This window comes from Mus caroli, chromosome 13 (assembly GCF_900094665.2).
Source record: "Mus caroli chromosome 13, CAROLI_EIJ_v1.1, whole genome shotgun sequence".
Taxonomy (NCBI): Eukaryota; Metazoa; Chordata; class Mammalia; order Rodentia; family Muridae; genus Mus; species Mus caroli.
In genome coordinates this window covers 31,714,874-31,730,578 of record NC_034582.1, presented here as the reverse complement: position 1 = coordinate 31,730,578, position 15,705 = coordinate 31,714,874, and the positions used below count along the sequence as shown (strand labels likewise).

The following is a 15,705-nucleotide window of genomic DNA, read 5'->3' as shown; positions in this document are numbered from 1 at the left end:
ATTACAGGTGTTTGCAGTAATGTCCCATAGACCTTCATATATTACAGGTGTTTGCAGTAATGTCCCATAGACCTTCATATATTACAGGTGTTTGCTGGTGCTCTTGGTTGCATTCCAAGTCCTATTGCTGAAGACACACTGAACTAGACAGAGTAATAGAATATGGAGAAATCAAACTGGTCCATATCTGGACACTTTATCCCTAATGACTGGTTTTCAGAGTGCTACACAGTATTATGCACACTAGTAAGTGAAAACAAGCTACCATTAGTTTTACTCAGATATGAAACCCAGGAGCGACAATAAGGACCTGACTCTCTGGATAAGCCCACTGGTGCTATAGTGGCATGAATGTCATAGGAGCAATCAGCCAATATTTGATTAGATTTAAGGCCTGTTCTACAAAGTGGAACCCATATTTCACACCTTTATCAGTGCAAAAATGCTGTGGTTAGACAGAACACAGGTCTTAGGGAATAACTTGCTATTTCTCCAATAACAGGACAGATATTAAAACAACTCAATGACTTACCATTATATGTATATATTAGTATATTTATAAACTTCATGAGAGAAGCCCCCCTCCACAGTAGATAGTGACCTACAACTGGTCCAGGTGAAGAGAATATTAGACTGTAGAGTGCTCAGACCTAAATGGGACTATAATTTATAACACTTTCCTTCCTTCCAAGTATCAGGGGATCATTGCAAATTCGTGAAAACATTGTAAAAGCCAAAGGTGATGGATGTAAAAGCCAAAGCCAGCAAGGAAGAGCATGGGTGCTTGTGCACAGTTGCACTTCTCCTTTTAATTCAGGCAGGGCAACTGCAGCTCTTTGTATGGCACTGCCGACATTTAGGGTGGGTTTTTTGATCTTGACTTAACTAATCTAGATAATTCCTTAAAGAATGCTCAAAGATTTGTTTCTGTGGAGACTTTACATCCCACAAGCTGACTGTCAAGACTATCACCCTGATTTTAAAATATTATTTAAAATTCAACAATTTTCAAGTAGTGAACCTCCTAGATTTTAATGACCATTTATATCGATGATATCCTAATTCTTATAAGTCATCCTACCTGAAACTTGACACTCTGGTTGATGTCTGACAGGCGGAACTGCTTCAGGAAGCGCTCATCCTCACTCCAGAAAAGGCGGATGTCAGGAATGTCGTAGAGGATCATCGCCAATCTCTCTAATCCCAGGCCAAACGCCCAGCCGATTCGATCCTGAGCACCAGCTATGGTCAGAAACAAAGCAAAAATGTCTGTTGAGGAGAACATCAAGATCACATAGTGCTCCTGGTGCTCTCTGACGAAGACGGGCAGTGCTGAATGGTGCCCCCTAGTGGTAGGGATGAAGAGTACTATGGGCTCATCCAAGAGAATGTTCAATCTTACTATTTTTCTTTCTTTTTATAGTTCTTCTATCCCCCCAGGAAGCTTTCTGGAATCATACCAGCTGGGAATTGTCACTGACTTCTCAATAAAGTCCAAAGGGAGGTTTGTTTCCCCTCCCTTCTTCCATCCCTCCCACAGTGTGTGTGTGTTGTACAAGACCTGTGTTTGTGTTGATGCCAGAGCTCAACATCAGGTACCTGTCTGATTTCCCTCTGTACCTTTTTTTTAAAGATTTATTTATATTTATCCTTAGTTTATGTGTATGGCTGTTTTGCTTGGATATTTTGATGTGAACTATATATGTGCAGTGCTCACAGAGGCAAGCAGCCTACATGTGAATGGGTGACCCATATGCATGCAGCTCCCACAGAAGCCAAAAGATGGCACTAAAGCCTCCCAATCTGGAGCTGTAGGTGGTCTTGAGCTGCCAGACAGGTGTTGGGAACTGAGACTGGGTCCTCTGCAAAAAAAAAAAAAATTCACTGCTAGCCTCTGTACTTTATTTTTGAGATGGGTTTTTTAATGAACCTGAAACTCCCTGATTCAGTGGGACAGGCTGGCCAGCAAGCCCCACAGATCCCCTTGTCTTTGTCTTCCTAGCACTGGGATATAGACATTCAGTGTCAAGTCTGGATTGTCATTAGGTCCCAATCCTCATGCTTACACAGCAAGCTTTACCTACTGAGTCATAACCCCAGCTCCAAGTCCACAGCTTGGCTCCCACCTCTGAATTCCGATTTTCTGTAACCTGTGTTTGCTCTGATTCAAACGTTAGTTCCCTACATGCAGACAACTCAAGAGAAAGGAAGATCTCTCCCTAAGTGGACTACCATACAGAGATACAGAGGTACCACTTCAAAGTGTGCCAGAGCAGATGGCTGACATTAAGAGAACACTATCAGGCTATTAAGAACAGGGCCCCCCATCTCTAACTCAGAGGCTGTTGTCAATTGATAACCACTTGCAAATGAAAATCTAGTTTTCTCCAAGGCAGTCTCACCAAGAAAATGAACTACTATGAAGGTCAGAATGCTTGCCAGCAATAGTTGCCAACAGAAAATGAACTCAATGCCATCATTGGAGGTTACTTGTCATCAAATGACTTTTTCTTCTCCTCCCCTCCACCCCCCATATTTTAACCCTACAGGCCCATGGCATGTGTATCACGGCTTCTGGTTTTGTGTTTTATGGGATTCCTAAAAGCAAGTGGGTCTCTACATCTATATCTGCTTCTTGTTCCTTTTCTTGGGCTCTTTACCTGTGCTTGGTTGTTTGTTTTGTCCTATTCTGATGTGTTTGGCTTTGTTTTACATTGTTAAATTATATTATATTACATTAATTATCCATTAGAAGCCTGTTTGTTGTCTATTGATGCATAAAGGAGGTAGATTTGCATGAGATGGGAAATGGGCAAGAACTGGGAAGAGTAGAGGGAAAGGAACCCGCAACCAGGCTGTTATATTAAATTTTTTTTCAATTAAAAAAATCCTTCACCTTTTTAAAAATACCATTTTTATTCTTCTTAAGCTATCTCAAGAATGTGGGAAGAAATATGTATTCAGCAGCATTTATTCCAAAGGTAAAGGGTTCCATCTACATTACAATGCAGACATGAACTTTAAGGCTGTATTTCACATATATGAGGCAGGATAAGAAATGATACAAAGCACTGTGTGAAGAAAGGCTTGGCGTCATTTGTACAACTAGAAAAGCTTACATTAAGAGCTTGTGAGAGGAACCATTCCAATTGGACCCCAATTGGTTCTATAGCAGTCAGGCGTGGCCCAAGACCCCTAAACTCATGCACATGTCCTAGAGAAAGTCCTGCCAGAATATGGTCAGGCCCCATAAAAGATGAGATTTTACTCCTCTAATTAGCCCATTTTAGGTAAGACTCCATTTTCACAGACTAGAGAATGGATTTTGCTGGCTATAAGCAACCATTTCTTCTTAAGAAGCCTCAGGGAGCTGCAAGAGGAAACAGGAACCTTATAACCTAAGGACCACTTCCCCAAGGACCCCGGTGTGCTGAGAAGTGGGCTTGTAAGTACCAGATGACCTTTATGCCAGCACTTGTCCAGCAACCTCAGCTCATCATGATTCTGGGGAAAAGGCTTGGGTGAGGGGCTAGAGACCTAGCTAAGTGGTTAACAGCTTGTACTGATTTCACAAAGGATTGGAGTTTGATTCCCAGCACCCACATCAGGCAACTTACAACACTTATTACTCCAACTTTAAGATCAGACAAATCTAGCTTCACCAGGTATCTGTAGACACACACACACACACACACACACACACACACACATTTTTCAAAAAAATATAAAAGCTTGCTTATGTTGTGACAACCTATAACCATGGAAGTCCTCAAGAGTATTGTTTGCTTGTTAAGCTCTAACAATTTCACCTCTAAAACACTTTGTTTTGTTCCCATTAATCTGGAATTTTATCCTATTTTATTTGGAATACACTCAGCACTATCATGGTTCATTAAGTTATTAAGACAATGTCTGAAATGCCTGCTAAGGATGCTGGTTATCATATATAGTCTACAGGAGGCCACAAGAAAAAAATAGATCTTAGATCTACAGAAATGCCTGTGAGTCTTATGAAAAGAAAAGGCTTCCTCCAAGACAACTGGGCTGTTTTTAACTTTGAGGATGCTGTACATTACATAATTAGTCATAACAATTCACCTTTTATTTTGGCTTTGTGGAAACTTAGAGCCAAACATGTGCATCCACTCAACAACTGAAAAGAAATGTCCAGGGTTTAAATCCATGTAACTCCTTCCCCAGTTTTATTGTAATGTCCTGATTTCCATCTTTCACTGATTATTTCAACTACTTATTTTATCCTCTTCTATGTATCATAGAGTGCTTCAAATTCTTTGTCCAAGAGCCCAAGCCATAGATAAACAAAACTGAAACCCACTGTCAGGTCAAGTGGGAACAACCTTCAGCTTTTGGCCATACTTGCCTGTAATGGAGGACAGAGCTTACAGTAGTACTTCCCCCTCATTCTAGAACCATGGACTCCAGGAAGCCAGAGTGTAAATAGGAATCCTTGCCAACAGAACCCTTGTGAGGAGAGGCACCCATGCTCCCTAATGAATGCCACTTTGCATTGACTGACCATCCTATGAGAGGAAGCTCATGTTTTCATTGTGGCTGAACACTGTAATAATAAGGCCAGTCACTCACTACATGGAAGGAAAAGAATGAGTAAGAGTGTGGAGAAGAGAAAGTTAAGAAAGGAGAAGAAGACACTATCACTGTCAAAGTAGAGAAGCGAAATTGATCTTATACTCTTAGATGATTTTAACCCATGATGTACCTATGAGAAGGATGGTCCTACAGGCCGCATCCCTACAGCTACTGAGGACAAGAGAGAATAATACTCACTAGTGCTCATTAAAAGATGCTGCTTCAGGAGCTGATTTTCCCCAGAGAATGAAAGATAAAAACAAAGATTATAAAACTAAAGATAAAATGTAAAGTAAATATAATCCCACAGAAGGGGAGACTAGAAAAGCACACAGACCAATATCCCCACTCAACTATGGGAGACTGGTCCCTTCTCTCCTCAGAAGGAGAGAGGTACTTTCGTCTTCCATCTATAATACATGGTCATTGGCTTAGATCAGAATAAAATCTTCATTAAGAATATGATTAAGTCTAAAGAAATGGCTCATGCTGATTTTTCAGAGGATCTGAACTGGGGTCTCAGTAGCGACTCCCAGCAGCTCACATCATCTAACTTCAGTGCCAGGAGATCCAATGGCCTCTTCTACCTCTTTGGGCATCTATACACACATGCATGCAGCAGCCACATAGGCACATGCATGCACACAAATAAAAGCAAATGTTTCAAAACGTATAATTACCAAAGTGCTATCGGTCTCTATTTTTGGCTATTATAAAAAAGAAAAGAAATTCCCAGATAATTTTTTTCAGTGGTTATAATGTGAGAATGAAAATTCATTAAAACTAAAGATAATAGAGTTTTAAAGTAAAATAAAATTTCAGAGGGGCATGATAGGAAAAAAAAAGGCCTAGACCAATAATATCCCATACAAACTCAGATGCATAAATCCTCAACAAATTACTAGCAAGCCAAACTCAGCAGCATATTAAAAGGATTATACACGATGATCAAATGGGATTTGTGCAGAAATGCATGCGAGGGTAGTTCAAAATATGAGATCCAATCAATGTGATATAGCAAGCTGGTAAAAAAGGGGGGGAACATACACCATTATCCTAATTAATGTAAAAAGCATTTGATAAAAAACAACATTCTTTCATGATTAAGTAATTTTTTAAAATAATTAGGACACAATGGAATTTCCTCAACATGAAGAAGATCATGTGTGAATAACATGTAGCTAATATCATACTCAGTGGTGAAGAACTGACAAGGGTGTTCACTCCCCCACTTCTATTCAGAGTACTGCCAGTCTAAATAGAAAAATGAGAGAACAAGAATGAAAAACACCCATTTGGAAAGTACAAACTAAAATTATCTCTATTTATAGAAGACACGATTTTCTGTATAGAAAACTATAATGAGGCCACGAAAAAATATGAACTTATAAATTCAAGAAAGCTGTATAATAAATAACCAAAATTTCAAAAATCAATTGCATGTCCAAATGTTAGTAATGAACAATCTAAAAGTTAAATAAGAAATCCTTTATTTACAAGAGCATCAAGAAGAGCAAAGTACTCATGGTTTAGCAACAACTGCCTTTACTACTTGAGCCATCTTGTCTGGACCCTACCTTAAAACCAAAAGTAGATTTGAAATCTTCATGTAATACTCAAAAGTTAAAATTTCCTAAAAACTACAAAGGGAAAGAAATTGTCCCCTCCCTCTAAATGCATAGGGAACCAAAGAAAGAGACTGAGTTTCATCAGTGTTTAGACTATTGTGTACCTGAAACCATCACCTGCAGGCCAGCCACAAAGGATTGCCATGTGTCTGACAAAGGCTGGCTCTTCAAAGTGGAGATCCCCACAACGCAATCACAAACAGCCCTACTGAGAAGGGGGCAAAGATCTGACCCTTCCCATATATCTGTGGCCAATATACTAAGGTACTCAATATCATTAGTAATTAGGAAGCTCAAATTAAAACCACAGTGGAAAACTACTTCACACATATATGACATTTTGTGGCTGCTGAGAAGTTACTGAGTTAGGGCTTGAGGGTGACAGCTCCGATGTACAGTATGCATCTAACATGTACAATGCCTGGGTGCAAATTTAACATATGACTAAACAACTATAGGTTCATCATATTCCAGAATACTCTGTCTTCCCTCGCCATGTTTCTCTCTCCCTTCCCCTACTCGCTCAAGTGCATACTGGTGTTCGGTAGTATTGGTCCAGGCCAAAGGGTGGAAATAACTAATATGCATTTCAATAAATGAAGGGTTGAACAGAATGCATGATTTACATACAATAGGACATAATTTGGCCCTCAGAATACGCTGTTCTGATACACTACATACCAAGCACAGCTCTTGTAAGGACAATGTTACACAAAGAAGCCAGGTACAAAATGTATGGTCTCTAGAAAAGACAAGCTCATGAAGGCAGCAAGCTGACTAGTAGTCACAGGATGGGAGACATGACTGGGAGGTCTTGCTTAATGAGCACAGAGCTGTTGACAGAGGAGATGAAACTACTGAAAACAGTGGTGAACTAGACAGTTCACACAGGTTAACTGGCAAATTTTATAAAATCACTATATAAAATATTATATATTATTGAATCAAAAATAATTTAATACTTGCTAACAGCTGTAAACTCTATGACACGGTTCACTTTAAAGAACTTAGCTCAAGCACTGATCTAAATAAATGCTCAACAAAATACAAACTGTAGCATAATGGGTAATATTTACTATTTAACAGCAAAACTAGACACAAATTGTCAAGTCTTCTCTCCTGTGGTCTCTGGTCTCCATGAACCTGGAAGGATGCTGTTGATGGGACATGGTATCCCGTGGTCTTCTTCCATCTGTGCACGTCTCTGCTTGGAAGTCCCTTGCTCAGAATACCTCTGCAAAGACACCTCATAGACACGGGCAAACGTCTTCTTCAACACATATGGTGACCCCTGCAGCTACCTGCTTCTACAGAAAACACTACCTCGCACAATCCTTCCCACTGTCCCAAGTTCTTATTTGTCACCAGACTTTTGAGACACCTTAGACAGCATCTCAGCCTATTAATCACCGACACAGCTCCAGGAGTGTCCCGGGCACTTGGCATGTCCCTCGTGCTTAGCACGAATTTGCAAAGGGACAGCAGGATACTGTGAAAGAAAGAAGTCTCAAAACTCTCACTTTCCTTGCTACAGAGGATCTCGTATTTAACATGGAGCTTTCAGTAATCTCCCTTTGTTTTGTATCGGCAAGAGACTTTATTGATCATACACACTTTGATTTGACATTTTTAACAGAAGTGACAATGGTTGTTTTGTTTTGTTTTGTTTCCTTATGAAAGGCATGATCTCTTGTCATCCAGGCTTGGTCAAATTCACTATAAAACCAAGCAATGGTTCTATACTCTTGGTCTCCCTGTCCCTGTAGAGGGCTTGTTTGGATTAGGGGTGTGAGTTACCATGCCTGGTTTAGAAAGACAGCCATGTCCCAGCAGCTGAGGCTGCACAGATAAGCTCAGAGAGGCCACCCACCCTAGGAGAATCATCACCCAGAGAATGGAAGGTGAGAAGAAGGGGATGTCCTCTCCTTTCCCACTCCCATGGCTTACAAGGTGGGCTTTGTGGTGCAGGCATTAGTTCTGCTTTGTCTTCTTCCCCAGCAACTGAGTTATAGAAAGCTAAACAATTCTGTCTACTGCTTTCTATTCATTGATTATTTTCTTAGAAGGTCAAGGGTTAAAGGAAAATTATTACCTATTAAAATGAGTTTTTGTACTATAGTAAGTATATATTTCCTTCTATGGCAAAACGGTTTGATTTTTGAAAATTCTTTAACTTAAGGGGACACATGCCCAAGATAACTGGTACCCAAAACACTGACACAACTTACCAATTAATAAGCATGTATCTCATAGGATGCCATCAATTCCAGGATTTTTCACCTACACTGGCTTGATTTAATGCCTCACAATGAAGTCATATAATCTTCCAGATTAGTATTAAGGCTTTATAGATGCTGGAACTCAAACTTATGGACAGGTCAAGTACATATCCACTGGCTGGTTCCCAGATTCATGTGGAAACATCAATGTAGAGGGGTATCTAAGGTCTTTCCAAACACCAGAGAACTGCATTCCACCTGTGAGCCTTCTGTTTCAGAACTGCTTGTCTACAGATTGACTTTGTGATAGTCCATGAAAGCGCGAAAAATGGCTTATTGAAGGAGGTGCTCAGATATACCAGGAGAATTCCATGTTGGGTTTTGGCTACTCCAAATATGGTCTTCATGCTGGATATGACCTGAACATACACACAGAACTCACCCTCCACTGGATAAAAGTTTTTTCATCCCTGGAGCATTCATTATGCTGACCATCACAGAACAGCAAGCAGCACACTGCCCAGAGAGACGGCCTAGGCAGGCCTAGAAAGGTCTGTGCAGTGACTAATCAACTCTGATTTGTCCTTTTCCTACCTAGGATGTAGTCCCTGGTCTCCTACTTGTAGCTCCACTTCTTAAACTTTTCCTCTGGGACAAGTCACTGGATGATTGACTTCTCCAGCTGAGTCAAGATCGATCTCCTGTCGGAAAAATGTCTCCAGGTGCATACATCCTTGGCCGCACACACTTCTGTCAATAAGTCCTTCACAAGCTCCAAAGGCAGACTTTTCTTTTAAGTTTCCTGTGGTCTGGATTGGACTGTGCACCAGGTTCCACTGGCTATGAAAAGTTTTCTTAACGCACTCTGCACTGGGCACTCCTCACCATGCACAGGCACATGACCTTATTTCATGGATCTCACTTTGGCCTGAGCCCTTTCTTTACTGGGTCCTGGATTTGGCTTTCTGCATTTATAGGAACAGAAGTCTCAATCTGAAGTACACATCAATCAACAGTACATAAAGTGATTGCCAAAGACATTCCCCTTGGCAGGCATCCTTAATTTCCCTGAAAGACATGCAACATACAAATTTCCATCTTTTTGATCCTTTAGAATTTAATCCAGGCATAACAGAGAGCCTTCCCAGCAGCCAGCTCTGGACAGAGATGCATTGGAAAGTGATGGACCAACCCCTAGGCGCTGATTTCCTTTTCAGATACCTGCTCTAGGAATAGATAGCAATGGGCCCAAGATAGAATTCTGCTGGGATACTCACAGGCTAGAATTTCACCTCAGGTAAAGGACCATTTGGAACTCCCCTTTTCATTGCCATATTGGCTGCTGTCACATGAGAGTACAATGACTATACAATGACTACAATGTACCAGCAAGCTAATACAGGAGGTGTCTTAGTCAGGGTTTCTATTCCTGCACAAACATCATGACCAAGAAGCAAGTTGGGGAGGAAAGGGTTTATTCGGCTTACACTTCCATACTGCTGTTGATCACCAAAGGAAGTCAGGACTGGAACTCAAGCAGGTCAGAAAGCAGGAGCTGATGCAGAGGCCATGGAGGGATGTTCCTTACTGGCTTGCTTCCCCTGGCTTGCTCAGCCTGCTCTCTTATAGAATCCAAGACTATCAGCCCAGAGATGGTACCACCTACAATGGGACCTCCCTTCTTGATCACTAATTGAGAAAATGCCTTACAGCTGGATCTCATGGAGGCATTTTTTTCAACTGAAGCTCCTTTCTCTGTGATAACTCCAGCTTGTGTCAAGTTGACACACAAAACCAGCCAGTACATGAGGCAACAAGCTGGTTGCTGGAAGCTAGTATACTAAGAAGAGAGCAGGTAAATGTATACCCCTGCCTCTGCAAAAGAGCCTTGAATCTCCACATTAAATCCTTTCAGTATTTGAATGAATGACGATGATCTATGTGACTTGCTTCACCATTAAAAACTTAGATGATGAGAAATAGGGAGAGGAATATCCAAAGCTATTGAAGTGATGGGGCTTGATGGGTAGAAAGGAGATTTCAATGAATAAATTTCTTTCTTGAGACTTTCCCTTTGGACAGCAAATATCAACTGCCAGCTTTCATCTAAGTTTCAGGTTGTCTTCTTTCAATGAAAGTAGCATTCACTGATGGGAGATGTGCAGAGTCAGGGTCTAGGTCTCAATGACACAAGACATGGAGCTTTGAGTAATAATAATATTATGGACACTGAGGGTAAATTTCCAAGAGAGTGGATCAGGAAACATTTAGTGAATTTAGGAAGAAAAAAAAAAAGGAGGTGAGAGAAAAGGATAGGGGAGGGAAGGGAAAGGAAGGGAAGGGAAGGGCTAAGGAAGCAAAGACTACTACAGAGATTCATCACAAAAATATTAAGACTAAAAAATATACCATGTGGTACTCTAACAAGAAGAGACCTGAAACACACAGTGACAAGGACACCCCAAGAAGACAGCTTTGTGCTTTACTCAGTTTTATTCAAGATGCCACACAATACAAAAGTAAAGCCCCATAAGAATATAAAGCTTTCTCCTCCTGTGGAATGACGTGGTGTTAGTATCTCTTTCAGTCATGCCCATTAACAAACTTCCATAAGAGGACATGTAACCCCAGATCTCCATCCTATGTTTAACAAGAAGGCACATGAAACCCAATGGGATGAACAACAAAGACACATCAATTAGAAGTTAGAAGAACCCAACTATAAATAAGAACCATCCCACAATGAATAGAAGAACTGCAAAGGGACTCAGGGCTTTGGCACTACAGCCTGAGAAGCAGAAATAGTGTTTTTGGTCTCACCGTTAGAGTTTCACAGAGCTCACATGCAACATTCATTCTACAGGTGCACACCAAAGTCTACAATCTACAGAAATCGGAGCACACTTTGTAAAGACAGACATCTGATCAAATTCCCTCAGCCCAAAGAGGGTGGCAGTAGCCACATCAGTCACCACTTTATACATTCAATTTACTTGGTAGATTTACATGATATATCTTATTCTTAACCAGTTATAACAAAATAAACTTACATAGATACTTACTGACACATCTGTAAATACTCATTGCATATTATAGTAACTATTTACATTATCTGAGTGTGGGTGTTTATAGCACATTTTTGTCTGTTTTTAAAATAAGAGATGAAGATTTCATATTGTATAACACTCTCACCTAATTTGAAGCCTACCTTCCATTTTTGAGTCTGTCATTATCTCATAGTATTTTCCCATTCAGTCGAGGGCTACACAATATCCTTATGTATCATGCACAGCCTCTGTTCATCTAAAAACACTCCTAGCTTTTGCATGTCTTACATGATCGTGACATGACATGAAAATCCAAGGCAAGCTGTTCTGTGCATTGTGCTGAACTTGACATTATATGGTATTCCTTTGTGACTAGATTCAGGTTCTGGAACCCAGCAAATACCTACAGATGACACTGCTTCTCCATGCATTAAGCTGAGACTGCCCACCCCCACCTATTATTTCTAACATTTAGATTTCTACGTTAAAAAAAAAATAACTCCCACAACGTCTGTTTCATGTCAGTTGATCCAGGGTTCTTTGGTCCTTATTGTGTTCTCTTAAGCACACATGCAGGCTGGACTCACTCACATGCTGCTATAGGCTGCCTATTTCTGGGGAACTTTATTGCTCTCATGTCATCTATTAAGCCAGTTTGGGTGGATGCACGTATGGTTGCAGGGGTCCACTTGAATCAAGGTTGGGTAATGCAAACCCTGTCCCTTTTTTCTCTTGACCTGGTTGACTAAGGCCAGGTATAGGGTCAAACCATATATGAAGAATGGAAAAAGATTTTCAACTTAATCGTTAGCAAGTCTGTAAAAGGACAAGCTACAGTATCTTAACATATAAAGTTTATGTAAATACTTTATGCTAATCTTTATTTATTCCTTCAGCAGATATTTATTATGACTTGTTTTTATTAAAAAACAAATATGGTAGATACTTTCTGATTAGCAACATCAAATAAAATAAGAAAAAAGAATAAACAATTACTTGGTATCATAAGATCTCATTAAATCTCATATCACTATGTGAAGTGACTGTTACCAGCTCTATTTATTAATAAATGAGAAAACCAAGGTTTAAAGAGATTAACTAACTTGCCCATGGTTATACAACTATCTGTTCCTAAGTAGTAGAAAATCCAACTGAAAATTAAATACATCAGAGACATGTGACTTCTAGCAGAAGGGTTCTGGAGGTGGCCATTTCCTGGTTTGGTAAAAGAGCCCTCGGATGCCATGGACGACCCTTGCTCCTTTTATCTTCCTGCCCCACCCTGCCACGACCAATGCTTTAATTACCTGGTGCTGCACAGAGAGAGAAAGCTTGCCTAATACTCCCTACTTCCAAAAAGCCATCCCCCAGAGCTGGATTGCCAGGCCACTGAGCTTGAATGGGTGGAAGAAACATGGCAGCCTGGCTTCTCTAAGCCCACAGGGAAAATGTCTCCAAGGAGAGGTGGCACTGGGGTCAGTCGGCCAACAGTGAGCATATGACAGAGCTAGGATGTGAACCCAGGAGCATGAAGCATGAGAGCCCATGTCTGTCCCCAAGGGACACATGCTTTCAAAGCAAAGAAAAAGAGAGCCATAAGCTCTGTGAGTGCTAAAAATGAGGTTCTGTGAGGATGCAGAGAAGGGAGGAGTTACTTTAAAATAGGCTCAACAATTCTATTTGGAAAAGTACATAAGAAATCTTAAATGACTGCAGGGTGTTGAAGGTAAGATTACCAACCTGAAACAAAAACACAGCAGACAAATGGAGGCAGAAGCATGGCCTGGGGACAAGCTGGCCCAACAGGGCACAGCACAGTGCAGGAAAATTCAGAGTTTTAAACATCATGGGAATATCGCACATCAGACCTTACTCTGCATTTTTTTTAAAGAATTAAAGGCTAAATACAGTAATATTTAAGTCACCAAACAAGAGTTCATACTCCTACCTCTTATGTCTCCTTCACACTATCCTCAAATAACAGTGTTTGATTTTCAGTGTATTTCCCTCCCTCGATTTCATTGTAAAACCCTAGATTTTTAGAAGAGAATTAAATGTTTTTTAAAGTAAATGTTGCAAGCAAGTTGTCTTATAACAAAAGTCTGCCTCTTCATAGTTTAGTAGCTTTGTTTAACCACCTCATAGTTTGATAGTGAAAATAGCATCTCCCACGTTTTCATATAGAAAGTGTGCTTTCTTTGCTGTCCTTACTTGTTGTCTATGGCTAGGGTCTCTCTCACTACATGGCCTGACTTGACGCTGAACTCTTGTCTCCCCCACTGAATGCTGGGATTTCTGACTTGAAGTGAAGGTTGGCATTTGTTTTGTTTGTTTTGAGACACAGTCTCATGTAGCCTGTGCTAACCTCAAACTGTATAGCCAAGGAAGACCTCAAAACTTCTGATAGACATATTTCTAGCTTACCTTTCCTGAGATTATAGGAATGGCGACCATGCCTGGTTTTATGTGGTTCTAGGAAGCAAATCCAGGACATGCCAGCCAAGCACTGTACTGAGTAAGCTAGATCTTTAGCCCATTGGTTTTGAGATAGTTAGGTCATCGTAAAACTATGGAATCCAAACCAATCTCCACTTTCCAGCAACCTCACCCTGCCTCAGCCTCCCAAGTGTTGGAATTACAGGGATGAACCACCACATCAACATGAGGTAGTTTTCATGTGCACACCTGCCCATGCTGGGAAACACCTCCACTCACATCAAATGCATCACTAGATGTCTTTATTAACAACAGTTACCAAAACAAGGCCATAGGTAGAAAACTAAGCAGAGGTCAGTGAGTTCACCATATTATAAACAAGTATTTTAAGACACCGAGTAGAAGTGGAAGGAGGGTCAAGAAATCCCCTGAGCATAAATGACCAGGACACTTGGATTCTAGGAGACATGTATTGAAGAACAGGTGAACATTGTCTTTCTACAGAGACAGAGTCATTTATTGCTCTGCTGCCACTTAGCACAAGCATTAACTCACACTTGAGAGAGTCACCCACACTCCCACATTCATGTATGCTATATACATATATAAATAACACATTCACATCACATATATATTAAGAAGAATATCCTAGGCCCCAGTTGAGGAATGAGGCCACCTATCCACCTCAAAATATCAATCTAGAATTCCTCCTGTCAAAAAGAAATGTATGGACAAAGAGTAGAACAGAGACTGAAGGAAAGGCCATCCGGAGACTGTCCCACCTATGGATCTATCCCATCTACAGACACCAAACCCAGACACTATTGTGGATGCCAAGAAGAACCTGCTGACAGGAGCCTGGTATAGCTGTTCCCTGAGAGGCTCTGCCAGAGCCTGACCCATACAGATGCAGAGGTATGCAGCCAACTATTGGACTGAGTATGGGAACCCCAACAGAGGAGTTAGGGCAAGGACTGAAGGAGCTGAAGGGGTTTGCAACCCCATAGGAAGAACAAGATCAACCAGTCAGACCCCCCACCCCCAGAGCTCCCAGGGACTAAACTACCAACCAAAGAATACACATGGGGGGGGGGTGTCCCATGGCTCCAGCTGGATATGTAGCAGAGGATGGCCTTCTCAGGCATCACTGGGAGGGGAGCCCCTCAGTCCTGTGTGGGCTCCATGATCTAGGGTCGGGAATATAGTAGGGCACTGAGGCAGGAGTGGGTGGGTAGGGGAGCACCCTCATAGCTGTAGGGGAAGGGAAGGGGGGAGGGGAAACTGGGAAGGGGAATAACATTTGAAATGTAAATAAATAACCAATAAAAAATGAAAAAAGAATGTCCTATATTTTTATGAGTGTGGAAGACACGAAAACATAGTAGTGCCCATTTTAAACATTTTAATCTATAGCTAGAATTCCTAAAGTATTAAGTTAGATGCCTTATCTCTTTATGCAAAGAGAAAAGGATAGTTGTTTTTATCCGACACTAGGAAAACAGCCCTCCAAAAGAAAAGTTAACTGTGCTCTAGTTCTTGTGACATTGTTGTAATTTTTCTTCTTTTGAGGAAAGGAACTTAATTTAGAGTAAGCAATGCCACTGTCACTTAAGTCTATGAATGATGAAAGGAATGTCAGCTGTTCTAATTCCATAATTCCCAAGCATTGACAATTAATGAAACACTCTTTACTAGTGGGAGTTGTCTTAAGCAGCAGATAAAGGAGTCACTGAGCCTTTTAAGATTCATTCTCATAACCAAATTGCA

At 40.8% G+C, this 15,705-nt stretch overlaps 1 protein-coding gene across 2 annotated transcripts in view; it reads right to left on the bottom strand.

Moving 5' to 3' along the window:
• Window positions 1-15,705, bottom strand: part of Fars2 (phenylalanyl-tRNA synthetase 2, mitochondrial) — a 423,476-nt gene that overhangs the window by 201,648 nt on the left and 206,123 nt on the right. For both annotated transcript variants that reach the window (XM_021180052.2, XM_021180053.2), the window contains exon 5: window positions 1,082-1,242. In XM_021180052.2, coding sequence (XP_021035711.1) covers window positions 1,082-1,242 — 161 coding nt within the window. The remainder of the gene's footprint in view (window positions 1-1,081; window positions 1,243-15,705) is intronic.